At 37.9% G+C, this 14937-nt stretch overlaps 1 protein-coding gene across 1 annotated transcript in view; it reads right to left on the reverse strand.

Moving 5' to 3' along the window:
- Positions 1 to 836: 836 nt before the first annotated feature.
- LOC139138777 (dual specificity testis-specific protein kinase 2-like) overlaps positions 837 to 14937 on the reverse strand; it is a 72774-nt gene continuing 58673 nt past the window's right edge. Inside the window, exons 7-10 of the mRNA XM_070707302.1 lie at positions 9320 to 9403; positions 8723 to 8809; positions 7594 to 7729; positions 837 to 992 (exon numbers count right to left, since the gene is read on the reverse strand). Of these exons, the coding sequence (XP_070563403.1) occupies positions 928 to 992; positions 7594 to 7729; positions 8723 to 8809; positions 9320 to 9403 (372 nt within the window). The 3' untranslated portion in view covers positions 837 to 927. The remainder of the gene's footprint in view (positions 993 to 7593; positions 7730 to 8722; positions 8810 to 9319; positions 9404 to 14937) is intronic.

A 14937-nucleotide genomic window follows, 5' to 3' on the forward strand; every position in this document is an offset into this window, starting at 1 on the left:
ACCTTGTGTAATTTGTTATGCCAATTTTCCTTCATATGGATGTAGCTGAACTTTCATCAATGATAATTGTTCTCAATGTCCACAAAAAAGCATTTCAATAGCGTTGGTACTTTTTAAGTACTACTGACTTATTGATGAACATGATGGTTTTGCAACAAGGGAGAGGAAAAACACTGTAACTTTTACATCAGTGTTTATCTGCCTCGTCCCAACTGCTTAAGTCAAGAGAGAGTCTCGTCGATGGGATGGAACTACCCGTGCTCCCACCGCTGCTCTGTAATGGATCAGGCGACCCTGCCTCTTCCAGTCGGCCTTCCCTTGGAATGCTAATTGTACTCACTTCAGAAATCCTCTCCAGTTCCTCGTCGCACAACGAGCTGAGGCCGGAGTCCAGCCGCCTGCCTTTCATCAACGGTAGCGCGAAATCATGTCCAAGTTTGTATGGGTTGATGCCGCTAGCATCACTGCTGATATTTGACGTGTTGCTTTTCTGGTCCCCTTGCTCATCAAAGTGTGAGGGGCATTTTGTTCTGTTTTGCTTGGATTTGCTGAAGTGACTTAACGACGACACAGCCGAAACAGATTCGCCGGAGGACGTGCTACTAGACTTTCGCCGGCGAAAGACAGGCGAGGTGGGAAGAGACTGGGACTTGCGTCTGCCATGTCTATACCATTGTTCTAAGTCAGCCAGTACATCCTCGGGAAACACGGGAGAAGATGGCGGCGTGGTCGGAGATTCCACATTGTGATTGAAGCATGCACCGCAATCTGGATCCACATTCACCAGTTTCGTCCTGCCTCCCTTCAGGTGTGGTGTGTCAAAAGGATTCACCCGGCTGGGCGTTGCCGCAGGAATCAGTCTGGGAGTTGAGCGGCAGTGCCTGTCAGAGTTACTTCTGACCAGACTGACCGGCAATACTGGCTTGATCATCGAGATAGAGGAGGAGATGGTGTTCCTGATGCTGATTTTGCTCTCTTGTGTCCCTTGAAACCTACAGACACACACACAAAAAATTTTACTAGGAAAGACAATGGCTGTGATAATATTGTCAATATTTTTGTGTAATAAAACAAGGACTTCTTATTCTTCTCCCAAAAGTGCATAAAACTTACAAACCATCGGCTGTGCAAACACTATTGATTGTCTGATGTACACAATGTTATTGCCGACAAATCATTGTCATGCCAGAATAAACCTGGGTTTCATCAATACCTTTGAACAGTAATGTACATACAGGTCGCGTTTACAGACTGAACACTTGGCGATTAATACGATTTTAAGAGTTGAACTAGACACTGTATTTTACACACAAAACAAAAAAAACACAGCAAAATACACCGAAAGCTACAGCTAGTGGCCATGTTTCTATTTTGTTATTATCATTATTAATATTATGACTTTTATGTCTTTGTTCAAGTTGATATTCACCTGTAGAAGGAATCAGTGTTTTAAAAACGGCCTCTTGTCTAACATGATGCACACCAGTAAATACATGTACCTGCCTTCTGACTCATCAAACATTATGTAATGACTTTATGAAGTAAACATACAACTTTTTATTAATGATTAAAATTATGTATGGTATGGTGATCTACCTTTGAACTTTTTGTATTCAAAGAAATGCCTGAAAAGGCTATTCTGACTTTTAACATTTTTTAAGATCAGGGATGTGAATTTCAAAGCAAGCACATGTCATGAGTGAAGACAGCTCTCCTTTTAAATTTTTTTTTCAAACAGCTCCATACAATCATACTGCAGTGCTTGCTTTCTTTATAGCATATTTTGTTATTGAGACACCAACATTTTAATCTTACACTAGAACTCTTTCCTCAGATCCTTGATCTGGCGTATATTTTCACGGCAACAAATGCATCATTTCTCAAACATTTCCTACTCTATTCATCGTTACTGATTCCGTGCATTCCAGATGTTACACAGCACAGAGATCCTGACTCTGCAAAATCTGAACTGACGTCAGCGGCGGAGGACGCAGCATATTGCACAACAAAGGACGTCCTGTTAAATACAACATGCCGGTGCTAATCCGACAATGCCAGCTTTCCGTGTTTGAATAGAGTGAAAAGAAGGATTTGGAGACTGGGTCAACCAGGAGAATGATACAGACCAACAGAATAACCTAATGTGCAATAAATACAGAAATAATACCAATCCAGGTTAAGTGTTTTCAGGCCGACCTTACATTGTACTGTGCTACTGAAGCTGACCCACACTTCTATCTGTATACGTTATTGAAAACATATTAGCGTACATATAAATATTAGTGTTTCCGTGTCTATTTTAAATTCATCAGATGTAATCAGGTCACGCTTTGATTTGTAAAGGACAAATCCACTCAGTATATAAATAATATCCTTCACTTTTGTCAGACAAATAATTAATTTAAAATTGTTAAGATGTAAGCATATTACAGAATCAAATTACTACTATATTTTATTAAAATCACCTTTTCAGAACAGTTTCAAATAGCATTCTCACTTTTATTCACGTCACTATAATGAGAATTGTAAAAGCATTATTCCCTGGGACTAAAATTTCACTATTTTTCCTGTCAGATGAAACCTGTTACATTAAATCCTGGAGAAATTGTTAAATAAATGATAGACTCAAATCAGACAATTGAAATCCTGGTGAAAACGTCTCAAACATAACGATAGTGAAATCAAACTGAAAATAAATGATTTAACAGTATATAAAAAGCCTATGTACATATCTTAGCTGAGGTTTTCTCAGTCAGAATTGGTCCTCAGACAACATTCATTCATTACCCTATTACACTGCTGGATATTTTTGTAAAACGACTGCAAAACACTGAAAACACTAGAAGGCTGAAGAAGGCTGTTTCCTGAAACAACTTTAAGTTTTTCAAGAAAAAATCAATTTTCATGTCACTTGAAGCTCTTCCAATGTGAGCATTACGTTACACATGTAAAAAGCTCATTGTTTCTAACTATTATGTTTAACAGCCACCTGTCTTTCTTTTGAATTTCACAACTGGTCTGCTGGGTACCACTTTTTGTTCAGCTAATTATCTGCAATGACAGGGCAGCTTTTAAGTGTTGCAAAACCATTTGTCCAGTGAGTATTACATAACAATTGGAATATATAGGCCCAAAGATTAGTGATCTTAAAGGTATGGAAATCGATCCCAGGGCCTAGGAGTGGCACATGTAAAACAGTGTGTATCTTTGCGTCAGAGGCGGAATAAATCTATTTATCCAGGAAATCTTAATCCCGACTGCTATGTTTGTACGCACATAGAGCCTGTCGACGTTAGGGACACAAAAAACAACACGAGGAACAGGCATTGACGCACTTTGAACATAGCTCGTAACAAGTGACAGCGGAAAGCCCACAGAACTACGTGTACAACTATAACAGCCACTCATGTAGTTGGCGCTCAGTGAAGATTTTTCGATCAACAACTTTGACGGATGATGGACTGACCTTTTCTACTTCAATTGTTATCTCCCTCGATTCAGCACAAAATTTTCGTATGGACTATTGATGCTGTGTTTACAGTTGTTACGTAGTGGTAAATCCTAGTCGTATTTACGACTGCTGCGTAAACAGTCACTGAATAAATTTTGCACGCATTTACGAGCACTGGATATTACTACCGTTTTAATCGAAAACCGTCCGTATACGCACATGACAGTTGTGACAAAAACAACAAAAAAAATCTGGCGTACTTGTTACTGCATTACTTTGACCAAAAAATCACCCAAATGCCGAACGGTGATCATATGAACTCTGCTGCAGGTTTCTGGACTAAACGACCCCAAACCGACCGGGTCCCAGTCAACTGTGCCGGGCTCGACGTCTACTCTATCAGCGTCAACTCAAACTTTCACTCCAGAAAACTTTACCCCACAAACTGGGAATATACTAAATTCAAACTTTGTATCGTATTGAAAAAATCTTACCGGGGCCACGGAGCAAATTAAAAAACCAACAAACCCCAACAGAAACAGTGGAATGATCATTAGTGTGCAAGGTCGCTGTATTATATGTCAGGGTGAAAAAATCTAGCTTTGAATTTCTGGACTGTACAAACGGCGGGGCAGAATTAGACAAGATTACGACCAATGTGTTACCGCCGATGGTACATAACGTACTGTTGATAGCAGGTAGTTCGGTGTCCAGTGAGAACACGATTCCGAATATATCACGGCTGTTGATTTGAGCTGCCTCCGATCGAAAATTTTCAACACAAAGACATGATATCAATAATTTTGCGAGATTATAAGTACCCGCTGTCTTCTCGCCAAATAGCTGTGATCAAGATCATTATGATAGAAGCAATCGACCGCCGAACACCTGCTTGCTGATCTTATACACAACGTGTAAAAATTGATTATTTCTGCTGAGAAATACGACAGCAAATATTGCAATGTGAATTTCTTACTATCTTCCTCGCAATGGTTTTGCATCTGTGTTTATTTTATCACGGTCACTGGACCATTTCTGACGATTTTTACTAACAAAGAATCAGTTCACACTCATCGTGGGAACACATTGCAAAGACGTTCACAAAATTTTCATCACATTCATCACATTACCGTAATCCCCGTTTCAAAGACGTAGGAAATGTATAATGATTTGTTTATCTTGAAAAATCCCGAACTGAAGCCTCTAAATACAAAATGATTTTTCTTCTGAACAACTTCCGACAACTTTACAATCACACTCTGGTCATCACATGGCGGTTGTAACCGTACATGTGCTGCTGCCAATGGAGAATCAAAAGACTTCAAATCAACAGTCAAAACGTACGTAAAAAGTATCAATATCCAAGCAATGTAAAACAATAATTTTGATAAGGTCAATTTATTGTATATTATAAAAAATCTCCAGGCCACTCGGAACAGCGTAAGATTATGATCTCACTCATTCGAATACTACACTCACATGGTAGGGTAAAAATATGGGAACTCAGATCGTTATATACTGCTTCCGTCAAACGAGTCCGCTTATCTAAAGACGGCAAAAATGGTAAAAAAGACGGTAAAATGACCATAATTATTATTGCTTGTCTCTGTAAATTTTGCCGACTATTCGTTAGTAGTTGTCGAATTTCTTGAGTTTGTCCGAAAACTATTTCAGTGAATGACGTAAGTTTCAAGACACCCGAGTGCGAACGCAATATCGATATGGAGATAGCAAAATCAGTCACAGACAATCGAGGAAGAACATAAGAGTCTATTATCTGCGATTTAATTCATCCTAGGTTACCATGAAAGTAAAAAAGGTAATGTTGTGCCCTGGTTGGAAAGAAAAATTGATTAAGTTTTCAAAAAAAACGTCAGCTAATACTCGAACATTTAGTAAAAAATAGCTCAGAAAACGTATAGAGAAGAACGACATCACCGATCACGGCGATCTTCAGATCTTTTATCATGTTTCAGTCTGAACGGTCAACATTTGATGCTATAATCTATGTCAAGTGTCTCTTTTTGGTCAAATCCGACAGAGATGAATCAATCACGATTTAGTTTCATCGCCCCGACCCGACAGGAAATAATGAAGCTCATTGGCACCTGTATACATGTATAAATCGTGGCATGAACGTATCCAATGCCCGTCCACTGCATGAGCCATTGACCGTGCATCGCGAGCAAACAACGGTTTTGGATGTCACGAGAGCATTTTTTTCGCAGTCTGTGAGCGGTTGAGTGGTTTGGGTAGGCTGCATACATGTAGATCGGAATCGAGTTGATTTCGGCGGAAAACAGTTAGAAAGTAGTTTTTCGTGCTCCGTCCAAATTGGATCCGCATGTGCCGGTTTTGTCCATGGTAATCAGCAGAGCTGTGGTGGGAGGCCGTATAACGCCGGGAATACACGTCATCGTACGCAGGGCTATGCCACAACATACTTCCAAAGGCGATCTATCGTAAAATATCGTACTGCAGGTCAACAAAAATAGGCCTACAGGTACACATATCAACGAACAAAAAGGGAGAGGCAATCTGCTTGAAACCATGAAGTAGTCCGTTTGTGTCTGAATTCATTGAGGCGCGTGTTCAGTAACCGTTGGTCAAGTTTTTTCGTTGAATCGTTTATTCATTGTTGACATCGTAATCGATCCGATGTACACAACAAATGTTTGATCGTTTGCACCTTTGCGCGTCCCCTCGTGATTGGCAGCTGTTTGAATGCTTTCATCTATTGTTCGTTGGACGCTTCGAACACAGCATCGAAGCAGTTTTGGCATAAAAAATCAACTTAAAATGGAAAAAATGAGAGAATTTCGCCAACAGGGTGATGCCACAAGTATTCACAAAACGTAATATGTTGGAACAGTGCTTTAATTTACACCATGGTTGTTGAAAGATCCAGATTTTCGGGAGCATTCGTTGACGTTGTTACCATGTGCCACTCATGTTGGATTATGAATCCCCAGGGAGATAGGGGGTATTTATAGGCTCCCCCTGCCTTTAAGTGTCTCCTTAAACTCGTATTCGCCTCAATGCTCAATTGTGAAAGACTTAAACTTTTGTACACACTTTCCTCAATGAGACTTTTCCCCATTCTCTTACAAAATCAAGAATAACAATCAGGTGTCACGGTGCAAATTTTGGTACTAGAGAAATCAATTACCTAATATTTAACTGTATCTGAAATTCAAAATGGCCACCATCCCTGTGCTAACTCTATGAAGAAGAACAAAATTTTCCACTTCAAAAAAACTACGACAATGAAATTGTTTTTTACACTCAAACAGCTTTAAAATAAGCCCCCATGAATGGTAAATTAGAAAAGAATTGAAAAAATTTTGAGAGTTCTTATAGCTGTCTAAGTGTCTACCTAAAAGGTACATGAATGACAGAGGTTCAACAACAGCCCTCGCCTTGGTCATCAATTTCACAAAACATTTCATTCACTGTATACATGATCTGTTTCTGCATGGTACTACGGCGGGTGGCACTACCTATAGACATTTACACCTGAAATTTCCCTTCCACAAGTTGGAGGGGGGAAGAGTATGGAGTAATAAAGTGTCCGGTGGCCAAATGTAATTGGGTAACTATGACGGAATGCTGAGCCTACTACCAGTGCAAAATTCACATTCCTGGGGCTTCAAAAAAATACAACATGCCATCTGAAAGTTATTCAAACTGCAACTCTAGCACCGAGTCACAACTCACATTTTGACATTATTCTAGTATCTTGGCAAATTTCTTCAACTTATACTACTAGACTGGGTCCACTGAGGCTCAAGATAATGAAACAGTCATTTTTCCTCTCTGAGTATGGGAAAAATTTGAGACGTGTAAGCTGGTTTGCCACTCATCAGAAGCAACGGAGAGATTTCCTCCGCTCACATGGTAAAAACAGAAAAACACTACAAAGCTACCACTTTAAGCAGTTAGCTCTCCTTTCAATGCACATGCGAGTTTTCACTTCGGTAAGTGCTGCAATTGTATAGGAAAATTCACAAGAACTGCTGTGGAAGTTCCACGCATCGATGATACAAGCAGTTTACTGTACTTTCAAGGAGCATCACCACACCTGACAACCTTCTTTTCACTTGTAGATTTGAGATTTGATAAAGAGTTTGTTTTCTTCTCACCTGGAGATTTGAGTGCCTCTTTTTCCCTGTCCGCTAACACAACATCCATGAGGTCTTCTCTGAGCTGTTGTGTGGCTATGATGTTGTTAATTAAGTCAACTGTTTCTGCAAATGTCGGCCTCTCAGCTGGTTCCCTCTGAGTTGGAAAAATTTCACAAAAAAAAATTCATTAAATCTGCACAGTGAACTGAAACTACCCACAATTTTACAATTTCATACATTTTTAATATTTGATGAAATACAAGTTTTTTTTAGTTGCCTCCATCTTTTACAGGCCCCTTTGTTATATTTTGATATGTACAGTACCGGTAGACTTTAGTATGGTTTATTTTTCATGCGTAACATTTGAAGTATAATATACATGGAATTCAAACATCATTGCTGGTATCAATCGGTTATACACAGACAGGGATTCTAGAACACATTTGTAAGTTACACACACTCAACTATTTTGAGTTTCCCTCATTTTATTTTTGTAGAACCAAAATTTGATTACATATAAATTGAAACAAAAATTACAATCTAAGGGTACATCGATTAACAGAACAACAACACAGTAAGTAAGTGATGTTACCCATGATTCTCCATACACAATATTTTCAAGTAAACTAAGGGATAAGTTTCATCTGTGCTGGCAAAAGAAAGGGCACTGATTTTTTTTTGAATGTTGATATATGACAAGAAAAGTTAGATGTCTGACAGTTGGTAAGATGAGACCAAAAAGTGTGAAATCTCTAGCACCTACAAACATCGGCTTCCAATTAAATGTACACTTGAATTTGAATTAACTGATAATTTGGGGCAGACTTTGAACAGATAATCTTGAAATTAAATTCTAGCTTTAAAATTGTTAAGAAATGAATACAAAATTGAATTAGCCTTTGGCAAACGATGTCTGAGTGCACAAATCAAGCAGCATTGTGGGTAACCTCACTTCCTGTGAACGAGACTGTCATCAAAAATATACCTCGTAATGGCTTCAGTATTGACTGCTGAATGAGAGAAATGGGTCAGTGATTCAAAACTACTGGGACTTGTCAAGTTATATCATATTTTATCTGATTCTGAATACTGAAACTGGACAAGAAGGGTTGGCTGTAACCCTGGAAACAAATACTGCGTGACTTACGCTGCATAACTGAATGGCCAGCTGGAGGAAGTCGTTGGGGCAATCACCACACATTGTTGAGAAGGCTGCAACATCAAGACCAAAGTTCTGTGAAGGAAAGAGAAGGAACACAGAATAAGTGGCTGCAGTATGGGTGGTGCTATTGATAGGGATAGCAGGGCAGGAATAATTACACTGGTTCCAAAGTCACTGTACGGAGGTTCCATTCATTACTCATCTAGAATCTGTCTGGTTTATTTCAGGCTCTGTAAACCTAGATTGTACTATTGTAGAGCAAAGAAAAACCTCAGCTCCTAGACTATTATCAATTCAAGGAATCATATGAAAGAAACTGAAGAAATGTTGCTGCAGTTTCCAAACTACATATTCATATTCTGCAAAGGAACACTATCACATTATTGAAATCCTACATTACTTTTTTTTTCACATGATAATTATCATCTTGGAAAATCATCTTTTTTCAGTATGTAGCATGGCAACCCATAGATAACAAATCTGTGATATGAATGACTCGCGTCATATCTGTACAGGAACTCATTTCCCTCATTATCCGGCACTGTCCTGAGATACAAAGGAGTATAACGTGAGATATTTTACCTCCAATCTCGGTAAATAGTCAGGATCTGCCGGTATTCTTGCGATGATTTCACAGAGGATTATTCCGAAGGAAAACAAATCAACCTGAAAAAGACGTATATGGCAAAACTCAGAAACTTGACAAAAGAATTCAAAGTTTACACCTTGTATGGAAAGAATTCAACGTTTACACCTTGTATGGAAAGGTGCTGAAAGACTGTCCGGTGAAGTCTTTATGCCTTTGTTGCACTTCTTCATTGTGCTTTATAACTTTGGATCAGTTGTGGTGGCAAAATGCAATTGACATAGTATGCATCTCCAAACTGAATGATTTAAACTTCTTAGAATAAAGTCAGGGGTCATCGTGCAAATTTTGGTTCTACAGAAACTAATTGCTCAATATTTACAGAAAATGTGATATTTGCAATTAAAAATGGCTGCAAATCCTTTGTTAACTCTAGGGACTGGTCAGTTTCTTCAGCCGGGGGGGGGGGGCCGGTGGATTCATGGGGGGGTCACCCTGTTTTTGACTTTGGTGATAGGGGGGGGTCACCATGTTTTTGAAATGCCCAATAGGGGGGTCAGTGTGTTTTTGAATTTTGACACAGGCTCATCATTGCCTAAAATGCTAGTGTCAGCCACAAAATTCATCATTCAGTTGTATTTTTTGGCGCGCCCTTTGGGCGCGTAACTTTAATAATCAGTCATATTTTTCAGCACGCCCAACTTTAACATATCAAGCATACATACATCAGAGATATCTGTATGTTCAATATTTTTCAGCGTGCTCTTCAAGCTCATTACTTTAATATATCATACATCTTTCAGCATGCCCTTCAGGTGCATGACTTTAACCCCTTGACTACCAAGGCCAATGTATTCCTATATACCAGGCCGCTTATGTAAATATTGATAAAATCTTGGGTGTTGTCACTGCATGAACACTGCTTAGAGTAAAAATTAAGTAAGTACCAATAAACCATATATTTTCTGATTCAGCATGAAATTTCCCACTTTTTCATACATAAGTTTTGTATTTCCAGGTCACGTGACTGATCACATGACACATCATGTGACCAGAGTTGGCAAAAAATATGAATATTTGAAGCATCAGGACGTGTTTTGAATCCATAAAATGACACAAATTTGAATACAGTTGCAATTTCATGACATTGTCTTTACATATATGTAATAATAACTACCCTTTACTTTATTTATAGATGTACCTATTTAAGATTTTTCTCACAAAAGGCAGAGTAAATGAACAACATGATTCTGTATTTGAAAATCAACACATTTTATATTTGTAAACACCTGCTTTATGTCTTCCTTGCAGAAACATGCATCTAAAATGGTTATGATTTATCAAAAATAATTACAATATTTAAAAATACATTTTAGGGAACAACATATCACATGACGAAACACATGACCAGTCATGTGACCAGTCATAATGTTAATATGGCTGCTGTAAAATTTCACTGGCTTATACGGTAGTAAAAAATTGTATTTCCTCTAGTTTCATTCACGAATATTGCTGTGAATAGAACATATTTACATATAAATCATTTGTTTTCAATAAATAAACATTTCATTTCATTAAAAAAAACAACCAACATTCATTTCATAAAAAAAAACAAACCATGAACATCTTCGCGATCGTCCTTCTTCTGAAAACTGTAAACAATCAGCGCGACACTTCTTCTGTGATCAGCCTGACCTTTCAGGGTCGAGGTCATGGGTCACGACATTTGCTTCCGGATTTTGGCCATACTCGGACGTACGGGGCGCAATCACATTCAGGCCAGATCGGAATACATCAATCTTAGTTGCGCTGCGTGCCGATGCCGAAATTACGGGATTTTTAGCGACAAAAACGAAGCAAATACGCCTATTTAACTGTGCCGGATATTTCCGGCACTCAAGGTATATGGTAATTCAATATGGCGCCGGATATATCCGGCGCCATAGGTAGTCAAGGGGTTAATATACCGGTACAAGGCATATATATCAGAGATATCAGGATGTTTCATATTTTTTGGCGCGCCCTTCGGGCGCCATACTTTCAGAGATATCTTGATGTTTGCTAAGTGAAAGTGTACCATTATGAAATCTGCATTTCATATGAAAAGGATGACAAATTCCTGATACTTTTCTGTTCTCTCTGTGAGAATTCAGTATGAGAAAGCAACATGCACAAATATTTCACAATATATATTTGATACAGTGACTTATTTTAGAGATAGAAAAATGACAAGATATCTTTCCTTCTCATTGATGCAATTATTTTCCTTTGTTTCATAGGTTTTCTGTAGAAAGATGCTTTTTTTATGAACAAAATAACAGTTAAAAAAGGCAGTTTTTGTCATTATTAGCTGTGCTTTTATGGTTTCAATGTTACACAAGAAAAGGTCCTCTCAGACACTGTATACATCAGATTTGGCTACACAAGCTCTCTATGGCTCCTCAGTAGATTTAATTGGATGGTTGGCAAGTCTTAACACCCATCAAAGTTTTTGATTCACTGCTTTTCCTCTTTGATATTAATGATTGACATCCATTTCTGTACAACAGTTCAGGACATCTGGTTAAGCAGAGAAAGTGTGAATACATTCACAGCTCATTTAAAATACAGCTCATTTAAATACAGCTCATTCAAAATGTACTGTATTTAAACTTTAAGATTGACACTTTGAAATTCCTATCTTACAACTGACATGTCAACAATTTCACTAAAACATAGAATGACTATTTAAAATACAAATATATGTAAAATGTAAAATATAATATATATATATATATATAAACCGTACGCTCTGTGCCCAAGTTCAGAGGTTGCCATAAAGCCATTATGGTGATAACCGGGAGGGCACATTGTCATTTTGTGTATTTCGCTCACTGCTTTAATAGTAGTTAGAGCACTCTGAGATTGTTGGGCAGCCTCTTGCGTAATATAAGGGGCGTTCACTGTTGGCACTATGCTTCGCTCATGGTACGTGTTGCCGTTAGAGCACTCTGGTGAGTCCATATTTTTCAATTCTCAACAATGTGAACCGTACGCTCTGTGCCCAAGTTCAGAGGTTGCCATAAAGCCATTATGGTGATAACCGGGAGGGCACATTGTATACATTTTGTGTATATATATATATATATATATATATATATATATATATATATATATATATATATATATATATATATATATATATATATATATATATATATATATATATATATATATATATATATATATATATATATATAATTTATGTCCATCTTTTGGTTTTACCTTTGTCGCGCCCCGGGGGGGGGGGGGGGGGGGGGGGGGGGTCACCTCGTTTAGAATTTGCAATAGGGGGGGTCACCCTGTTATTCAAAATTGGAATAGGGGGGTCAGCCACTTTTTGACATCGGCAAAAAACTAATCCACCGCCCCCCCCCCCCCCCCCCCCCAGGCCGAAGAAACTGACCAGTCCCCTATCGGGAAAACTAAAATTTTCTATTTTCAAAAAACTAAACTGGTGAAGACTTTATTTACTCTATGACCTTGAAAATCAGCCCCTGCAAAAGGTAAACCAATAAAATATGGTAAAAGTTTGAGAATCCAAATATCTGTCCCTGATGTGCATTCTACTTAAAAAATTAACATTTTGAACTTTTAATTTCTTTATTTTTTGCTAAAGTGAACTTTAAAGCACGACGTATTCTCCTTTACAATCAATAATAGTGATAACAAGCAATTGTGCCAAAGTTTTGTATCAAGGAGAAAATTGTACATCAAAGCTTCTGCTGTTTGAAATTCAAAAGAGCTTCCGTATACACACGTGTCCAACTTGTGTGAAAAAAAAATATTTCATTCAAACAATATGGTGGAAACCTTATTTTCCCAATAGGTTTCAAAATGAGAAGAAAGAGAAAGGTCACAAAAGACCAGAAAAAAGTTTTGGAGTCTGAAAATCTGTCCCATTTTGCCGTAGGGTAGACTTATTCATAGTACAACGGGAATTTCAAGAACTTGCCATTGGGTGAACAGTTGTCAATCAATGTAGTCAGAATTGGGTCAAACAAATTTCCCTATCAATAGACAAATATACACAGTATCAGAAATGATATTGACTTAGCCAATCTATTAATCTAAACTGTGTCTACTTAAATGCTACAAAGGGCTACTATTACAGATGATATATTGAAAGATATCCTCTACTGCCTTTTATAACAAGAAATCTACATAAAAATATGTTTGGAGAGCGGTTCTCCCAATGACCTTGACCTGAATTAAACCAATGTGATTGCACTATGCTGGTCTCTCATTGCCACGTGGCGGTGGTTTTTCAGACCGGTAGTATCAATGTCCTAAATCTCACTGCTATCTGCGGCCAGCTTAAGTTTTCTCAAATATATTCACTAGTGTACAATTCTACTCATTTTCAGACAACAATCAGGGCAACAGTAGTGAGAACATAATTAAAGCTCTACTTTTCATTCATTTTCCAGCATTACTGTGTCCTTTATTTGATGTAGTTTCTCCTGTTCCTCGGAAAAGATCATTTGCTAAAGGCCTAGTGTTTCACTTATTCAAATAGATCAGGGTGAGCAGTGTCGAAAAAACGCGTTATTGTTGGCGAACAAAATTTCAGACCAGAACAGAATTCAGTTGTCAACAATAACATTACCAGTCATATGTACACAAAGCATCGTTTTCGCAAGGCTAGATTACATACTATTCACAGTAAGATAGGATGAGAATGAGCAATACTAATTTTTTTGGAACAAAAATAATAAACCTATTACCGAAAATCACAGCCCGTGTCCATTTGAATACACTTATGATCTCCAAAACAAATATTGCAGGTAAGGAAGTAGCATTGCGCAATTCTACTTGGTCACTCATTTCATACAAAATGCAACATCTGCTTATTTTGGCAAACTACTTTCTGGTTTTGAGCTCTGAGAAAGCCTTTCAAATCCATATTTATCAAATGCGTCATTGACGCCACACCAGGTTGTATCAACACATTCTCCATTCAGTGAGATTTTATCTCTCTTTGAATTTCATTTTACAAAGCAAATACACTCATTGAAACATAACTTCTCCTGATCCCCTTGTGATCACAATAAATTCAATTCAACAACACATTATTGACTATTGTATTATTTTCTATAGTTTAAATTCATTCTGTGCCGAAAAAAGACAATATTTTGTGTATATTCAGTAGTGTCCTGGTGACAAATTTATGTTTCACCTTTCACCTACTGAAACAAAATCCTTCTAACCTGGACTGGACCATTAACTGTAGTTGCAGGTCTACACACTGAAGACAAAACACCTAACTGGGTCACCTGTTGAAGGGAGGGATTATTTTGAAAGAGAAATGATACAGGTACTCAAAGCTGGTTCCTGAGAGTGGAACACACCCCTGTATGTGGAACTTTACACCATTTAAACGACAGACACAAACGACAGACACAATATAACCGACAATGATGTATGTACAGAATGCTAAAAATGCAATACTGTTTTTCAATATGGCACGTTCTGGTCCATTACCGTAGGACCAATTACCTCTTCAGTTGCGTTGTTGTCCGACAGTTTACAATACATTTTCAGCAATTACAAAATCTGTTGCTTTCTTTCATAT

The sequence above is a fragment of the Ptychodera flava genome, chromosome 8, assembly GCF_041260155.1.
Source record: "Ptychodera flava strain L36383 chromosome 8, AS_Pfla_20210202, whole genome shotgun sequence".
In the NCBI taxonomy this organism is placed as follows: Eukaryota; Metazoa; Hemichordata; class Enteropneusta; family Ptychoderidae; genus Ptychodera; species Ptychodera flava.